General features: G+C 68.1%; 5 protein-coding genes across 5 annotated transcripts; 1 reads left to right on the top strand and 4 right to left on the bottom strand.

The window, feature by feature from the left end:
* Window positions 1-61: 61 nt before the first annotated feature.
* Window positions 62-1,804, bottom strand: RHOBADRAFT_41111 (uncharacterized protein; the record flags this gene model as incomplete). The annotated part of the gene is made up of 5 exons (XM_018413820.1): window positions 62-1,202; window positions 1,262-1,332; window positions 1,391-1,462; window positions 1,521-1,619; window positions 1,676-1,804. 5 exons carry the CDS (start codon window positions 1,802-1,804, stop codon window positions 62-64), a joined length of 1,512 nt encoding a protein of 503 aa, XP_018274615.1.
* Window positions 1,805-2,236: 432 nt separating this feature from the next.
* On the bottom strand, window positions 2,237-4,929 carry RHOBADRAFT_4648 (glycoside hydrolase family 3 protein; the record flags this gene model as incomplete). The annotated part of the gene is made up of 7 exons (XM_018414795.2): window positions 2,237-2,476; window positions 2,560-3,129; window positions 3,204-3,329; window positions 3,438-4,004; window positions 4,104-4,171; window positions 4,295-4,418; window positions 4,669-4,929. Coding segments are annotated over 7 exons (1,956 nt in total), but the record flags the coding sequence as incomplete, so codon positions are not given.
* Window positions 4,930-6,131: 1,202 nt separating this feature from the next.
* Window positions 6,132-8,372, bottom strand: RHOBADRAFT_51020 (uncharacterized protein; the record flags this gene model as incomplete). Its single annotated transcript, XM_018415613.1, has 7 exons — window positions 6,132-6,399; window positions 6,464-6,529; window positions 6,603-6,860; window positions 6,935-7,298; window positions 7,370-7,493; window positions 7,558-7,781; window positions 7,849-8,372. The coding sequence occupies 7 exons, from the start codon at window positions 8,370-8,372 to the stop codon at window positions 6,193-6,195; spliced, it is 1,767 nt and encodes a 588-aa protein (XP_018274617.1). The 3' UTR covers window positions 6,132-6,192.
* A 1,009-nt stretch (window positions 8,373-9,381) lies between these two features.
* On the bottom strand, window positions 9,382-11,442 carry RHOBADRAFT_10834 (uncharacterized protein; the record flags this gene model as incomplete). Its single annotated transcript, XM_018412011.1, has 5 exons — window positions 9,382-9,486; window positions 9,594-9,889; window positions 10,023-10,503; window positions 10,579-10,925; window positions 11,016-11,442. Coding segments are annotated over 5 exons (1,656 nt in total), but the record flags the coding sequence as incomplete, so codon positions are not given.
* A 1,283-nt stretch (window positions 11,443-12,725) lies between these two features.
* Window positions 12,726-13,964, top strand: RHOBADRAFT_31155 (uncharacterized protein; the record flags this gene model as incomplete). The annotated part of the gene is made up of 6 exons (XM_018412946.1): window positions 12,726-12,751; window positions 12,825-12,829; window positions 13,200-13,314; window positions 13,388-13,567; window positions 13,635-13,787; window positions 13,916-13,964. The coding sequence occupies 6 exons, from the start codon at window positions 12,726-12,728 to the stop codon at window positions 13,962-13,964; spliced, it is 528 nt and encodes a 175-aa protein (XP_018274619.1).
* Window positions 13,965-14,106: the final 142 nt, after the last annotated feature.

Consider the following 14,106-nt stretch of genomic DNA (forward strand, 5'->3'; position numbering starts at 1 on the left):
GCAGAGAGAGAGAGAGGGAGAGGGCAGAGGAAAGGACATCTCAAGTTTCTCGCTATCAAGGCTACGCTGCGTCCGCCGCTCCAGCCGAGGCCGTCTCCATCCGACTCGCGTTCACGTCCGCCGTGCGCGCCTCGGCGTCACGCTTGCGCTGCTCCCTCTTCTCGCGTCGCCGGCGCCGCTCGTCCTCCTGGCTGTCGCCATCCGACTCGTGGCGGTGACGACGACGCTCATGAGGGTGCTCATCGTCGCATCGATGCTTGTGATCACGATGCCCGCTCGCTTGGCCGTGCTTGTGCTCGTGGCGGTGCGCCGAGCTGCGCTGCCGACGGCTCGAGCCCGCGCGCCTGTGATGGCGCTTGCCCGGAGCGTGCTCCTCGGTCGTCGTGCCGTCATTGTCGGTAGAGGAGGACGAGGTGGACGTGGAGGGAGGAGAGGGCGGGGCGGCATGACGAGGACGGTGCGAGGTGCGACGGGCTCGAGCGCGAGGTGCGTCCTCGGACGAGCTCGTCGTCGACGTGCCGCCGGCCGACTCGTTGTCGCTCCCGCTCGAGGACGTCTCGTCGTCTGTCGAGACGGCTTCGCCGGCGGCCCGACCTCGAGCGTGATGACGGCGTGGCGGTTTGCTCGCCTGGTGCTCCTCCTCCTCAGGCGCCTCGCGTCGTCGACTCGGGTGACGATGCCGCTTGCCCGGCGAGAACATGAGGGGGACGCCGAGGGCGTCCTTGCGGCTCGGCGACGGCGCGATGACCGGACGGCGGGCGGCGAGTGCGACGGGCGGTCCGAGCGGCTCGCTCGAGGACAGCCACGCCGCCTCCGGGTCGTCGACGGGCAGTCTCGCCCTCGCAGCGTACGCCGACACCGTCGCACGTCGACTCGCCTCTCGTCCGGCCCCGGCCCCGCCGAGCCACGCTCGCCTATCGTCCTCGTCGGCGCTGCGCTCGAGCCCCTCGGCCCGCAGCAGCGGCGTCTCGAGCGCCTGCTGCAGCGCGCGCACTCGTCGCGCCTGCGTTGCTCGGGCACGCTGCGCCGCAAGCTCGGCGCGCAGTATGACGACGCGCGCGTGTGGGTGGGTCGAGCGCAGGTCGAGCGTGACGAGGACGCAAAGGGCGAGGGAGGCGGCCAGGGCGACCGAGAGGACGGCGATGATGCGGGTCGAGTGGCTCTGGAGCTCCGTGAGGCATAGAGAAGGATAAGGGCCGGTGCTGACGAGGAAAGGATTTAGTCGCGGGCTGAGAACGCGAAAAGAAGGAAGGAGACGCACCAGGACTTGAGCGGAAGGAGGACCTCGCCGAGGACGGCGCCCGAGAGCCCGAGACAGACGACCCACAGGACCTTTGAGAGCATCTCGTTAGCCTCTGAGACGAGAAAGAGAAGGAGGAAAGCGACGCACAGCGAGGTACGACACAATGCCTCGAACGAGGTCCCAGATTCGCGTCGTCGGCGGGGGCAAAAACCGAGCGTACTGCGTGGGCAAGACGTCAGATCATCCACAAGGCGTGAAGCTTGACGAGAGGACGGACCGCAGTGATCAAGCTCGTGCAGACGAAGGTGAGGAAAGCTGCCGCGGTAGAGGCGACGAGGACGATGTGTCCGGTCTCGAGCGGCGCGTCGACCGTGAGCTGTGTGGGAGAACGTCAGTTCTCGCTCAGAAGCGGTGAGAGAATCAGGGACGTACCCGAGCCAGAAAGACGACGGCGACGAAGGAAGCGGTCGACGAGAGCGCCATGGCGAACGACGCAGCGCGCGCAGGCAAGAAGACCGAAGAGACGTCCTCGCGAGCTGCGCCATCCTCGAGGTAGCGCATCTTGGCAGCAGCAGCGGGAGCAGGCAAGCGAGCCCAGATGAGGAGCGGTCGACGAGCAAGCCGCACCGCGGACGCTCCGTCGGCGTCCGGCGAGGAGCGACGCTCGAGCCTCGTCTCTCCTGTCCGTCGTGTCTCGCTCTTTCCGGCTCGCCGCTCTCGTCGACTCGCAAGCAGGGGCCGGTGACGAGGAACTGCTTTGCGTCTCGAAAAGGCCGCTACGAATGCGCCGAGAAGAGGAACCGATCGAGAGAAGGAGCGACGGTGCAGAAGTGCGAACGAGGATGCTGCGGGATTGTGCAGAGGAGGTGCGGCTGCAGGTATAAGGGCTGGAGAGGATCGAGGGGCGTCGAGATCTGCAAGAGTGACGACGAGGAGGAAAGGTGAGCGAGGGTCCAACTTGAGAAGGTCGAGGGTGAACGGCGAGGACGCACTCTAGACGGTGAAAGTGGCAGTGCCGGCCGCCTTGCGACTGCTGCTGCCGAGCGTGAGCTTGAACTCGCCCTTGGGCAGGATCCAGCCGCCCTGCTTGACGCTCCACACGGCGAGGTCCTTGTTGCGGATCTGGAACGTGACCGTCTCGCTCGCGCCCGGCTGGAGGAACGGCTTGGCGAACCCGCGCAGCGAGCGCACAGGCATCTTGTTGGGCGTACCCGACGGGAACGAGAGGTAGAGCTGCGAGCGCGCGCGAGGGAGAGAGAGTCAGTGAGGTGCGCTCGGGCGAGCGAACGGACGCGAGGGGCGAGAGCGAGACGCACCTGAGCAACCTCGGCTCCTGCGACGTCGCCCGTGTTCTTGACCGACGCCGTGACCGTGTATGCGATGTCGTACAGGCTCGAGCTGTTCTTGCCGTCGACGAAGAACTTCTCGTTCGTCTCGCGGACCGGGGCCGGGTTCTCGGTCGCGTTGGCGGCGACGGCGAGGCCCGACAGCTCGAACGACGAGTACGAGCCGCCGTACCCAAACTCGTACAGCGGCGTGACGTTCTTGTGGTCGAAGTACTTGTAGTCGAGGAAGACGCCCTCGTCGTAGACGACCTTGGGCTGGTACGACACCGAGCCGTTGAAGTAGGCGCCCTGGTCGTAGTCGGACACGTCCTTGGCGATCGTGAACGGCAGCTTGCCGCTCGGGTTGACGTCGCCGAACAGGACCGACGCGATGGCGTGGCCGCCCTCCTGGCCCGAGTAGTAGGCGTACGCGATCGAGGTCACGTTCTCGTGGTCGTGCCAGCTCGACATGTCGATCGGGCCGGGCGCAGTGACGACGACGACCGTGTCGTTGTGGCGCTCGGCGACGTACTTGATCAACTCGTCGCCGCCGTTCTGGAGCTGCGCGAGGCGGGAGGCAAGGAAGGGGGTCAGTGCGGCCCTTTCCTCGAGAGGGGCGAGAGCGAGAGACAAACCTTGAGGGTCGTGCGGTCGTAGCCCTCCATCGCGACGGCAGTGACAAAGACGACCGGCGTGCTGGCGTAGGCGAGCTTCGAGTCGAGGTACGAGATGTTGGTGCCGAGCTGGGTCGTGATCATGCCCTCGGTCGGGTCGCTGCGACGCAGGGGGACTCGGTCAGTTCATGGCCCTCGACGAGACGAGGAGAGGGTGAGGAAACAGTCGACGCACTCGCTGCCGTAGTAGTCGACGGCGATCTGGTCCTTCGAGCCGCGCTCGATGAAGGCCATGAGCGGGTCGATCGAGTACGGCTGCGGCGAGCCGCCCGAGCCGTACCCGTTCGAGTTCCAGCCCTCGTAGTTGCTGCTCGGAGCGTAGAAGGGGACGGCGTTGAGGTTGGCGATGTAGCCGTACGGCGCCGGGCGGGCGGCCGAGCCGACGAGGAGGAGGTCCCGAGGCTTGTTGAGGGGAAGGCCGCGAGTGTCGTTCGACGAGCGAACGTTCTTGAGGAGCGTGATCGACTCCTGCGAGAGCTTGAGGGCGACCGAGGTCGACTCGTTCGTCGTCGCCCAGCGGTCAAAGTCGATCGACGGGAGGGAGCCCTGGTCGAGGGCGTAGTAGCCGGTCAACCAGCGCAGGATCTTGTCGTCGAGGACGCCCTCGGGGACCGTGTTGTTCGAGATGAGGGCGGCGAGCTTGTCGCCGAACTGGTTGCCGCTCGCGGACGAGAAACCGACCCAGTCGAGGCCGCCGAGCGCCGAACCGACGGCGGTGTGAGCTGCGCCCCAGTCGCTGATGACGCCGCCGTTGAAGTTGAGCTGTAGACGAGGACGAGACAGGGCCGAGGCGAGATGGACTCAGTCAGGACGCGTTTAAGAAGGTCGACTAGGGAGGGAGGACGAGAGAGGGGGGCGCACCTCGGTCTTGAGGAGTTGATTAAGCAGGGCATCGTTCTCGCACGCAGAGGTGCCGTTCAGAAGGTTATCTGGAAGGCAAGGCAGGTCAGTGCCGGGTCGAAAAGGCCGAGAGAGTCGTCGAGAGGCTCGCCCGAGCCTCTTCCGGGGCAGGGCATCTCCTCCTTGCGAGATAGGCAAGGGAGAGGACGTACAAGAACACATGAAGGCGCCCGAGCCGCTGCGGATTGCCTCGGCGAACGGCCAGACGTACAGCTCGTGCAGAGTGGCCTGGTCGATGATCGAGTCGGTCGTCTGGTTCAGGTTGTTGTCGAAGTACTGTAGGGAGGCGCCTCGTCAGTACGACGAGTAGGAGAGAGTGAGAGAGCGACCCAGACGTACGCCGCCGCCGGGTGCGCCGATGCGGAGCCACTCCTGCTCGTTCTGAGAAGGTCAGGGAGTGAGAGGGTCAGTGCGCGCTCTCCTGAAACGGTCGAGGAATCAAATTCTGCTCACGCCGACAAAGTGCCTGTGCGTCGAGAGAGGGTCAGTCGAGGTACGAGGGCAGGGGAGTGGGTGAATCGCGGACGCACTTGACGAGGCCGACGATGCCCTGGTCCTGGAAGCCCTCGACCGTGACACGGACCGCCTCGCCGGACAAGTAGGGGTCGGCCGTGAAGCCCTCCCAGTTGCGGCCGCCGTACGGGCTGCGACCGAGCGGGCCGACGACGATCGACAGCGGGTGGCTGCCGCCGACCGAGGCGTACTCCTTGGCGAGGGCGGCGGCGCGCTGGTAGAACAGGTTCATGTCCCACGTTGCGGCGGTCGTCACCTGCGCCGGGAACTGGGTCGAGTACCGGCTGTTGAGGCCTGCAGAGAGAAGGTCCATCAGTTCATGCTGCAGCTCGTCGCGCCCTCGAGAATCCCTCCTCGCCCTGCGGCGCCGCGCGAGCCACCGGCCTGCTCCCGCCGCCTCTCTGCCGCCTCGGGAACGGAAGGGAAAAGTCGACGCACCAGTAGGACCGTCGGCGAAGCAGAGCTGGAAGGGCTCCTCGCCCTCGCCCGGGTCGAGCGGGTACGTGCGCGCCGAACAACCGCCGGCATCGGCGCCGAGCGCGGTAAAGTTGATCTGGACGGCGAACACGAGAGTCAGGTCGACGTCGGGAGGGACCTGAAGTCGAGGAGGAAAGGAGGCGACGCACCTTCTGCTCGAAAGTCAAGCCGGCGACGACGGCTTGAGCCTTCTCGAAGCCCTTGATCCACTTGTCACTCGTGAAGCCGTTGGCGGTGAGGCGGGCGTCCTTCCAGTGCGACTCGGGGACGCTGTCGGTCTTCTTCGAGGCGCCGCCGTTGTTGCGAGTCGAGAGACGAGGCGAGGAAGGTGCGGGTGCGGCCGTCGCCGCGGCGGCGAGGGCGAGGAGGATCGAGCTCTTTGTGAGCATCGCTGTCGAGGTGGATGGAGAAGAAGCGACGGGAGGAAAGAGAGCGTCGGGCGAGAGCAACGACGGGGCGGAAGCCGGCTCCCCAGCTCCGCCCCGAGCGGTCCCCCACCAGCTGGCGCTCAGTCCACCGCCCAGGATCGTGCGCGGCGTGCCGGTGGACCTGCAACTCGACGAATCCCGAGCGCTCATCGTACCGGCCCACCGGCCAACTCGGCCGCATCGATGCAGTCGAGCGCTTTAGCGCATGTCTCGACGAGGAAGAAGGCGATCGACGAGCGTGGGCTGCAGCCCAGCAAATTGCCGCACGGGCGACAAAGAGCCGTGCCCGACCGCGAGGTGTGGTGCGCAGCTTGCAGCAGAGCGAGCAGAATGCGCCGGTCGGGCCTCGCACAGGCGGCGAGTCGGCCGGGTGGAGGAAGGTGGAGGAGCAGCGGGGGAGAAGCCGCGGCAGAGCGGCTCGGCTGCAGAAGAAGCTCGTCAGGCTCAGGTCGAGAGGGGACGGCGCTCGTCGAGGGCAGAGAGAGAGAGAGAGGACGCACAGAAGCAGGAACCCGAGACGAGGACCGAGCGAAGCCAGCCTCGCTGTTCTCCCGACCGCCCGCATCTCGCTCGACTCGCACCGCGCCTCGTTACAACATTCATGTCACGCACGCCCTGCCCATATCACCTCCTCAGGCGTACTGCGACGCCAAGCCGGCCTCGTCGGCGAACTTGCGCCCGATCCACCGCGAGACAAAGAGGGCGACGGCGGCGAGGAGGAAGACGCTGTCGAACAGGCGCGAGAAGACCTGGAAGTCGGGCAGCGTGTCGAGGAGCTGGGTCGACGATGCGGTGGGCGAAGAAGGGAGGGAGATGAGGGAGGTGAGGAGGTAGACGGCCTGCGAGGTGGAAGGTCAGTCGAGGACGACGCGGGAGGGACTTTTGGCGAGCGCGAGGACGTACCATGAGCTGCGCGAGGAACAAGAGCATGAAGGATGCGCTCATGCCCATCGAGGTCGCCTTGAAGATCTGGTGACGGCGAGTCTGTCAGTCAAGGTTCGGCGAGACGGGCTCGGGCGAGGAGGGAACGAGAGGCGCTCACTCTCGAGACGCTGCTGAGCACGTTGCGCATGTTGGCGAGGAGGATGCCGCCGATGAGGACGAAGCCGAGCATGCGGGACCACGTCGCGACGTCGAGCTCGACGTCGAGCCCGACGGCGACTCGAGTGAGGAGCGAAGTGAAGAGGTCGGTGCCCTCGACAGGCGTTGGCGGGAGCTCGCCTTGACCGCCGCCCTCGACAGGTATCGCCGCATGCTGATGGCTCTTGCGCGTGTAGCCGAAGATGAGGTTGATGCAGGACTGCGGGAAGGGCGGGTCAGGTCGGCGCTCTCGTCGAGTGTGGCGCCGGCCAGAAAGAGGGCGAGGGGACGCACAGTAAAGACGCGCCACACGCAGTAGAGGCTAAAGAGCCATCCGACGGCTAGCCACAGCCGCCCTCGCCAGCTCCTCCCCCTGTCCCTCATCGCCTGCCGCACCTTGAGCCGATGCACGTCCTGCGTCATCTGCCGCTCCATCTTCTGCATCGCGCTCACCTCGAGCTCGAGGCTCTTGAGATGCGTCGCCGCCGGCGACGTGGTCGTCCACCGAGACAGGAGCGACTGGCCCGCCGCCGATTCCGCCTCGCGAGCGGCTGAACCTCGGGCGAGGGCAAGCGAGCGATTGCGCTGCTGCAGGTCGAGACGGGTACGGGCGAGAGCGCGCTCGGCCTGGGCGATCGACGAGTCGGTGACGGGCTCGCTGCGCACGGCGCGAAGCTGCGTCAGGTTGCGCGGGAGGGAGGGACGAGGCGAGAAAAGAGCGGGGCGCACCTCGACGATACCGAGCGCCACTCGTAAGCCTCCCACGCCGTGTTGACCGCTCCCCCTCCAGATAAAGACGCGATGAGGATGACGCCGGGCACGCAGATGCGCGAGAGGAGCTCGTTGACGAGGCCTGTCGGGGCGAGAGACTGGTCAGTGGGTTCGACGGACAGACTCGAGGGACGACTGCGACGGACCGAAAGAGTGCGAGCCTTCGACGACGTGCTTCTCTGCGACGAGGGACCCGACGCGGTAGAAGACGAAGAGGTAGAGGGCAAAGGGGACGAAGGTGAGGAGGAAGGTGCGGGCGAAGTTGGACCTCGACCGGTGGGTGAGGAGGAGGCACAGGCCGAACGGGATGACGAAGACGATGAGGGAGAGGAGGGCGAGGAGGCTGAGGGACCAGTTGAAGTCGCGTGCCCTGCAGGGAGAGAGACAAGGTCAGTTCGAGGGGGAAAGGGAAGGAGGAGGGATGGCTGTGGACGCACCGAGCGCTGACGACGTCGCCGAACAGCAAGAGGGTGAAGAGCATGCCGCTCTCGGAGAACGACAGGCAGAACAGGGCCGTCGAGAGCCTCGTGTAGGCCCTCCCTGCGACGGCGGTCCCTCCTCCACCAGGCGTGAGCGACCCTCGCCGGCCGTCGCCGCCCCAGCTCGCGCCCCTGCCACCTGCGCCTGCCCCACCTCCTCCAGGCGCGTGCAGGCTCTCGCGCGCGGCTGCCGCCATGGCCTTGCCCGCGCCCGCGCCCGCCCCACCGCCCGCGCCGAGGCCAAAGTAGCCGTCCTCGGCGTCCTCGAGCTCGAGGGCACCGCCGTCTGGCGAGTCGAGGTCCGTGGCGAGGCCGTCCTCGCGGATGACGCTGCGCAGGTCGGAGAACAGGGAGAAGTTGACGTAGTGTCGACAGGCGATGAAGAGGGCGAGGCGGACGAGCGAGAGGAGCGCCGTCTCGACGAGTACGGGCGAGCTCGTGGGTGGAGGTGGTAGCGGTGCGGTCCCTCCTGCAGCGTCCATGGTGCGCCGCGCGCCAGGGTGGGTGTGGGAGGAGAGCGAGCTCCTTCCCGCTCCTCCTCCTCCTCGAGCTTCGGTCCGCGGAGAAACGGCAGCCACGCGAGCGTCTCTCGAGGGCCTTCCGCTTTCGCTCGCACGCACGAGAAGCTGGCACGGAACTGCTGAAGTTGCTGCTGCTGCTGGGGGAGACTCAAGCTACACGGCGCCCTCACTGACCCTCCCGCCCTCGCGCGAGCTCCTCCCCGGCCTGCTCGTCCTCGTCCTCGCCCTCGTCCCGCACGGGCGGTCCACCTGCTGGCTGCGTCGGCGTCGGCGTCGGTCCGGGTTGCTGAGGCGCGCGAGGCTGAGCGGCGGGTGCGGCGGCAGGGACTGGAGCGGCGGGATGGCGACCTTGGTGCTCGGGCCGCTGGCGAAAGTACAGGAGCCAGCTGCGGGACGAGGGCGAGGGTCAGGGTCATGCGCAGGACGCGAGAGAGTCAGAGAGAGAGAGAGTGACGCACGCGAGGAGCATGCACAGCGCCACGATGGCGACCGTCCCTCCAAAGTCGCCCTCGTCGTCGAGGAAGAACTCGTCGTCCTCGTCCTCGTCCGCCGCATGCCCTCGCCCATACCCTCGCCCGTCCTGAAATTCGCGCCACTCGAGCGGCTCCTCGGCGCCCTCGAGCGCGCGCTGCGCCGCCCGGACGGCGCGCCGCTGCGGCTGCGGCTGCTCGTCGCCGGCGAGGTGGTCAAGTTGCGCGGCAGGCTCGCGAGGTGCGGCTCCTGCGCCGCCTTGTGCCGCCTGACCGGCGCCTCGAGCTGCGGCGGCGCGAGGAGGGGCAGGCGCAGCCGGCATCGGCTCGGGCTCAGGACCAGGGTCGATGCCCCACGAGCGCTGGACGTCGCGCCACGCCCGGCCGAAGCTCCACAGGCCGTGCTCGGCGTAGCCCGCCGCGACGCCGTCGACGTCGGGCTCCTTGCCGAAGAGGCTGAGCGCGTTGAGCTCGTCGCCCGGGTGGAGGAGGGCGTGCTTGAGGGCTCGAGCGTACAGGCCGATGAGCGACAGGGTTGCAGGGAGGGCGGCATCGGACGACGTGTCGTAGGCGGCGTCGTAGTGACGCTTGGCGAGGTGAAAGTCCTGCGGGAGAGGCCTCGAGTTAGCCGGGCGCCGAGGGACCGAGCGCCTCGAGGGCGATGGCGAGGACGAGGGAGAGGAGGGGCCAGAGAGAGAGAGAGGGAGCGCACCTGCGGCACGCCCTGCCCGGTCTCGTGCATGTAGCCGAGGTTCCACATCGACATGGCCGAGAAGCGGGTCGTCGACGCGCTCTGGTAGCACCCGGCGGCGCGCTCAAGCTGCGGCACGCCGTCCTCGGTGCCGAGGCCCGAGAAGTAGTAGTCGCCCATCTTGACGAGCGCGTCGACGTTGTCCTGGGCGGCCGATCTCGTCCAGTAGGTCAGGGCGAGGCGGTCGAGCTGCTTGACGGCGGGCGACGGCGAGGCGGGAACGGCGTCGAGGAGGGGAACGCGGATGCGCTGCTTGTCTGCGGGTACAGGGAGAGCTCGTCAGTAGTCTTGCACGAGTAGGGCGGGCGAGGAAGAGGCAGGGAGGTCGACGAGAGGAAGAGGAAGGAGGGAGAGAAGGAGGACGAGGAAGAGGGGAAGGCGAGGACGCACCCCGGTCGAGGATCCACGCGACGTTGTTCTGCGCCGCCTCGTACCCTCGCTCGGCCATGAGCCAGTAGCCGAGGAGCGCCGTCCTGCGGTCGCCCTTCTCGCGCGCGCGCTCGGCCTCCCACCACACCTCGTGGTCCCAGTCGCCGCGCTCGGCGACGCGCTTGTAGAACGACACGGCGACGGGGCACGTGTCGCCACCGCCGGCGGCCGTCGACCTCGCGGCGAGCTCGGCGAGGTAGTAGTACGCCTGGAAGCCGTCGGCCCACCGCTTGCCGTCGAACCGGATGGCCGCCTCGAAGTAGGTCGTCGCCGAGGCAAAGTCGCCGACGCCAAAGTGGTACTTGGCGAGGTTGACCTGGGCGTCGGCGAGGTCTTGCTGCGCCGCGGCGACGAACAGGTGGACGGCCTTCTTGAGGTCGCGCTCGACGCCGAGGCCGTCGCGGTACATGATGCCGAGCGCGTTCGACGCTTCGCGGTCGCCCTGCGTGACGTGCGGCCTCGTCAGTAGGTGCGCGAGAGGCAGTACGAGAGAGAGGGAGAGAGAGGAGGGGCGCACCTGCTTCATGCCGCGCTGCAGCCAGAGGAACGCCTTGGCGTAGTTGACGGCGACGCCCTCGCCGCGAAGGTACATGCGGCCGAGGTAGCCCGCCGCGAGCCCGCCGACCATGGCCGCATGCTCGTCGACGCGGTCGCTGCGGCGGTCCTTGGCGGCGTCGTAGTACCCGACGCGCGGCGGCTCGCCGAGCCGGCCCGGGCGCGCCTTGGGGTCGGTCGTCGCGTCGCGCCCGTCCGAGGGCCACACCTTCTTGGCCAGGCGCAGGAACCACTTGGACGCGCGGTGAAAGTCGCGCCCGCCGTCCCACAGGCCGTCACTGCCGCCGCCGCCGCCGCCGCCGCTCGAACCTCCTCCCGCCGCCGCCGACGAGCCGCTCGACGCCGCAGCGGGCGCTCCTGCGGGCACGAGGCGCCCTCGCGGCAAGCCCCGCACGCCACCGAGGCCGCCGGCGCCAAAGCCCTGGTAGTACAGGCGGCCGAGGCGGTACATGTACTCGGGGTCGCCCTTGTCGGCGTGGAACAGGTGAAACTCGACGAGGTCGTCCCACTCGTGCTGCGTCTGGGCGTTGCTGCCGCCGGTGACGAGCGACGAGCGCGATGACGAGGCGCCTGGCCCGTACGCGCCGCCGTCGTGGTCGGTGAGGCGGATCTTGTGCGGCGGGAGGTGGCGGCCGCCGGGAGGGCCGGCGTTGAAGGCGCGGATGGCCGAGTCGGCGGCCGCCTTGTACCAGGGGAGGGCGTCCTTGCACGACTGCTTGGTGCCGATGCCGGCCCAGTGGCGGTAGCCGACCGTCATCGAGGCCGGCGTGTGGCCCGACAAGGCGGCGAACGTGTAGTGGAGGAGCGCCTGCACGAGCGCCAACATCAGTCTCGACGAGGAGCAGTAGAGAAGGAGAGAGAGGGGACGCACGCTGCCCTGCTGCCCTTTGCCCTCGAGCCCGCCGATCGCCTGGCCAAAGTTGCTCGAGTACAGGAAGCCGAGTTTGTACTGCGCCTCGGGCGAGCCGTAGCGCTCCGACGCCTGCGTGTAGGCCTCGGCGGCTTTTGCTGCGTCGGCCGAGATCGACAGGTGGCCAGTCTGCAGGCGGGAGAGGCGTGTCAGGCCGAGGTGGGACGAGGGAGGGAGGAGCGGACTGAGCGACGCACGAGGTACAGGTCGCCAATGAGGACGTAGCCCTTTGCCGAGCCCTGGTCTCCCGCCTGCGTCGCGAGCTCGAGCACCTCGCGCATGCCCTCGGCGACCTCGTCGGCTTCGAGCACGACGCCGCCCTTGAGCTGCGCTGCCGCGAGCCGCTCCTTCCACCCTCGCTGCGCGCCGCCTGCACCTGCTGCTGCGCCCGCTCTCCTCTCGCCCTTAGCTCCACCGTTACCGCCGACGACGGGCACCTTGTCGAGCGCAAAGCTCTCGATGGCGCCCTGGAGCGCGCGGACGGCGCCGCGAACCGAGTAGTCGCGCCCGCCGGGTGCGCGGCGGTGGGTCGAGCCGGCGTAGAGGGCGCCGAGGCGGGAGCGGACGGCGGACAGGGCGCGGCCGGTGTAGGTGCCGGCGAGGCGCGACTCGAGGGCGTCGAGGGGGGAGGAGGACGAGGGCTGGACGAGGTGGGGCGAGTAGGGGGTGGGTGGGGAGGGAGGCGAGTGCGCCGTGAGGGTGTCGAGGAGGGAGAGGGCGAGGGCATAGAGGTCGTCGGCGTGCGCCTGGGTCGGAGCGCTGGTGGCTGCTTGCGCGGTGGGCGAGTCGGGCGAGAGCTGCGGGTGCGAGGCGAGGACGAGGGGGAGCAAGGTCAGCGACGAGGGTCTGATCGCGCCTCGCTCAAGCTGCCCAGGCCTTCGTGCGCTCTGCTGGGCGTAGCTGCCGGGCTCCACTGCCGTGCTCGGCGAGCTGGGTGCGAGAGCTGCGAGGTGGGACGAACCGGGTGGGCGTCGCCGGGTCTTGGTGGGTGCTTGGGGTTGGCGGGCTGGTTCGAGAGGTGCTGGCCGGTCGAGAGGCCAAAGGCGAGCTGCTGCTGTTGCGCGAGGGCTGCCGGATGACGAGGACCGGGGGAGAGGTCAGTGGGGGGAAGGGAGGACGGCTCGGCGCAGGGGAGGGGATGCCGGGGCGCACCTGGTGCCGAGAGCAACGCTGCCCAGCAGCACACTGTGACGGCCTTCATGGCGTGTGCCGCACTCGCGAAGAGGTTCGTCGCCAACCTCCGCACGCAGCGATCAAGCTCCCCTCGACCTGCACCTCCTCCTCCTCGCACCTGCTAGACTCAGTGAGTGCACAGTCTCGCTCCCAAGACCTGCCCCAACCCGCGCCAGACTGACCCATGGTCCCGCCCGCCTCGCAGTGGACGTGCCAGAGCCTCCTCAAGGCGCCCAGGCCGTCGAAGCCGTACGCCACTGGAACCGCGTGCGTGCCTCCCTGCAGCCTTCCCTGTGGGCCAGCACTGACCTTGCTCGACCCCTTTGCCCCCCTGCGACGCGTCCACCCTCGCCCCCTCCCCTCGCCCTCCCCCGCCGCGTGTTGTCCGCTCGTCCGCCTCGTTGTCGCCCAACACAGTCGTTCCAGGCACTGCTCGGTCCGCCCACCTTCCGGATCACTCTCGCAGAGACCGTGACTGACCCACCCCTCGCGACCCGCAGACCGCACCACGCCCTTCACCTTTCAGCGCTGGGGCAGCACCGCCGCCCTCTTCGTCATCTTCACCCTGCGCATCCTCTGGGTCCAGGCCTACTACATCGTCGCTTATGCCCTCGGGTCCGTCTCCCCTCTCTCTCCCTGTCTCGATGCGCGACCCGTAAAGCTCACCCCTGTCCCCTCGTCGTCGCAGCATCTACCTCTTGAACCTGTTCCTCGCGTTCCTTACGCCCAAGTTCGACCCGGCGTTGGCGTCCGACATGGCAGAGACGGACGCCGAGGAGGGCGCGCCCGGCCTGCCCTCGAGCCAGAGCGACATCCACGACGGCGAGTTCCGGCCCTTCATCCGCCGCCTCCCCGAGTTCAAGTTCTGGTCCGTCCCCTCTCTCTCCCTCTCTTTCTCTCGCACACGGTCCCTAACGACTATCCCGCACGCGCAGGTACTCGGCGACCAAGGCCGTCTCGTTCTCGATCATCGCGTCGTGCATCCCCGTCTTTGACGTGCCCGTCTTCTGGCCCATCCTCGTCATGTACTTCTTCATCCTCATGTTCATCACCCTGAGGCGCCAGGTCGCCCACATGCGCAAGTACAAGTGCGTCCCCTTCCTCCACGTTGGCCCTCCCCGAGCGGTCCTCAACGGCGTCGCTGCCGCTTTGCGCGGCAGACGCGATGGCGCGCGCTCCCTCGTCGATGGCCAACTGACACCTTGACGAACCGCAGATACCTCCCCTTCGACCTCGGCCGCAAGAGCACGTACGGCCACAACTAGACACTCGCCCTCTCGGCCTCTCTCTCGTTCGGGTTTTCTCTCTCTCTCTCGGGTCGCTCGACTCGTCTCTCTTCCTCGACGGCAGCGGCGAGAGTGGCGGAGACGAGTCGGAGCGTGGTTGCGCAATACAAAAACGCGGCTA

Source organism: Rhodotorula graminis (assembly GCF_001329695.1).
Source record: "Rhodotorula graminis WP1 unplaced genomic scaffold RHOBAscaffold_1, whole genome shotgun sequence".
Classification (NCBI taxonomy): Eukaryota; Fungi; Basidiomycota; class Microbotryomycetes; order Sporidiobolales; family Sporidiobolaceae; genus Rhodotorula; species Rhodotorula graminis.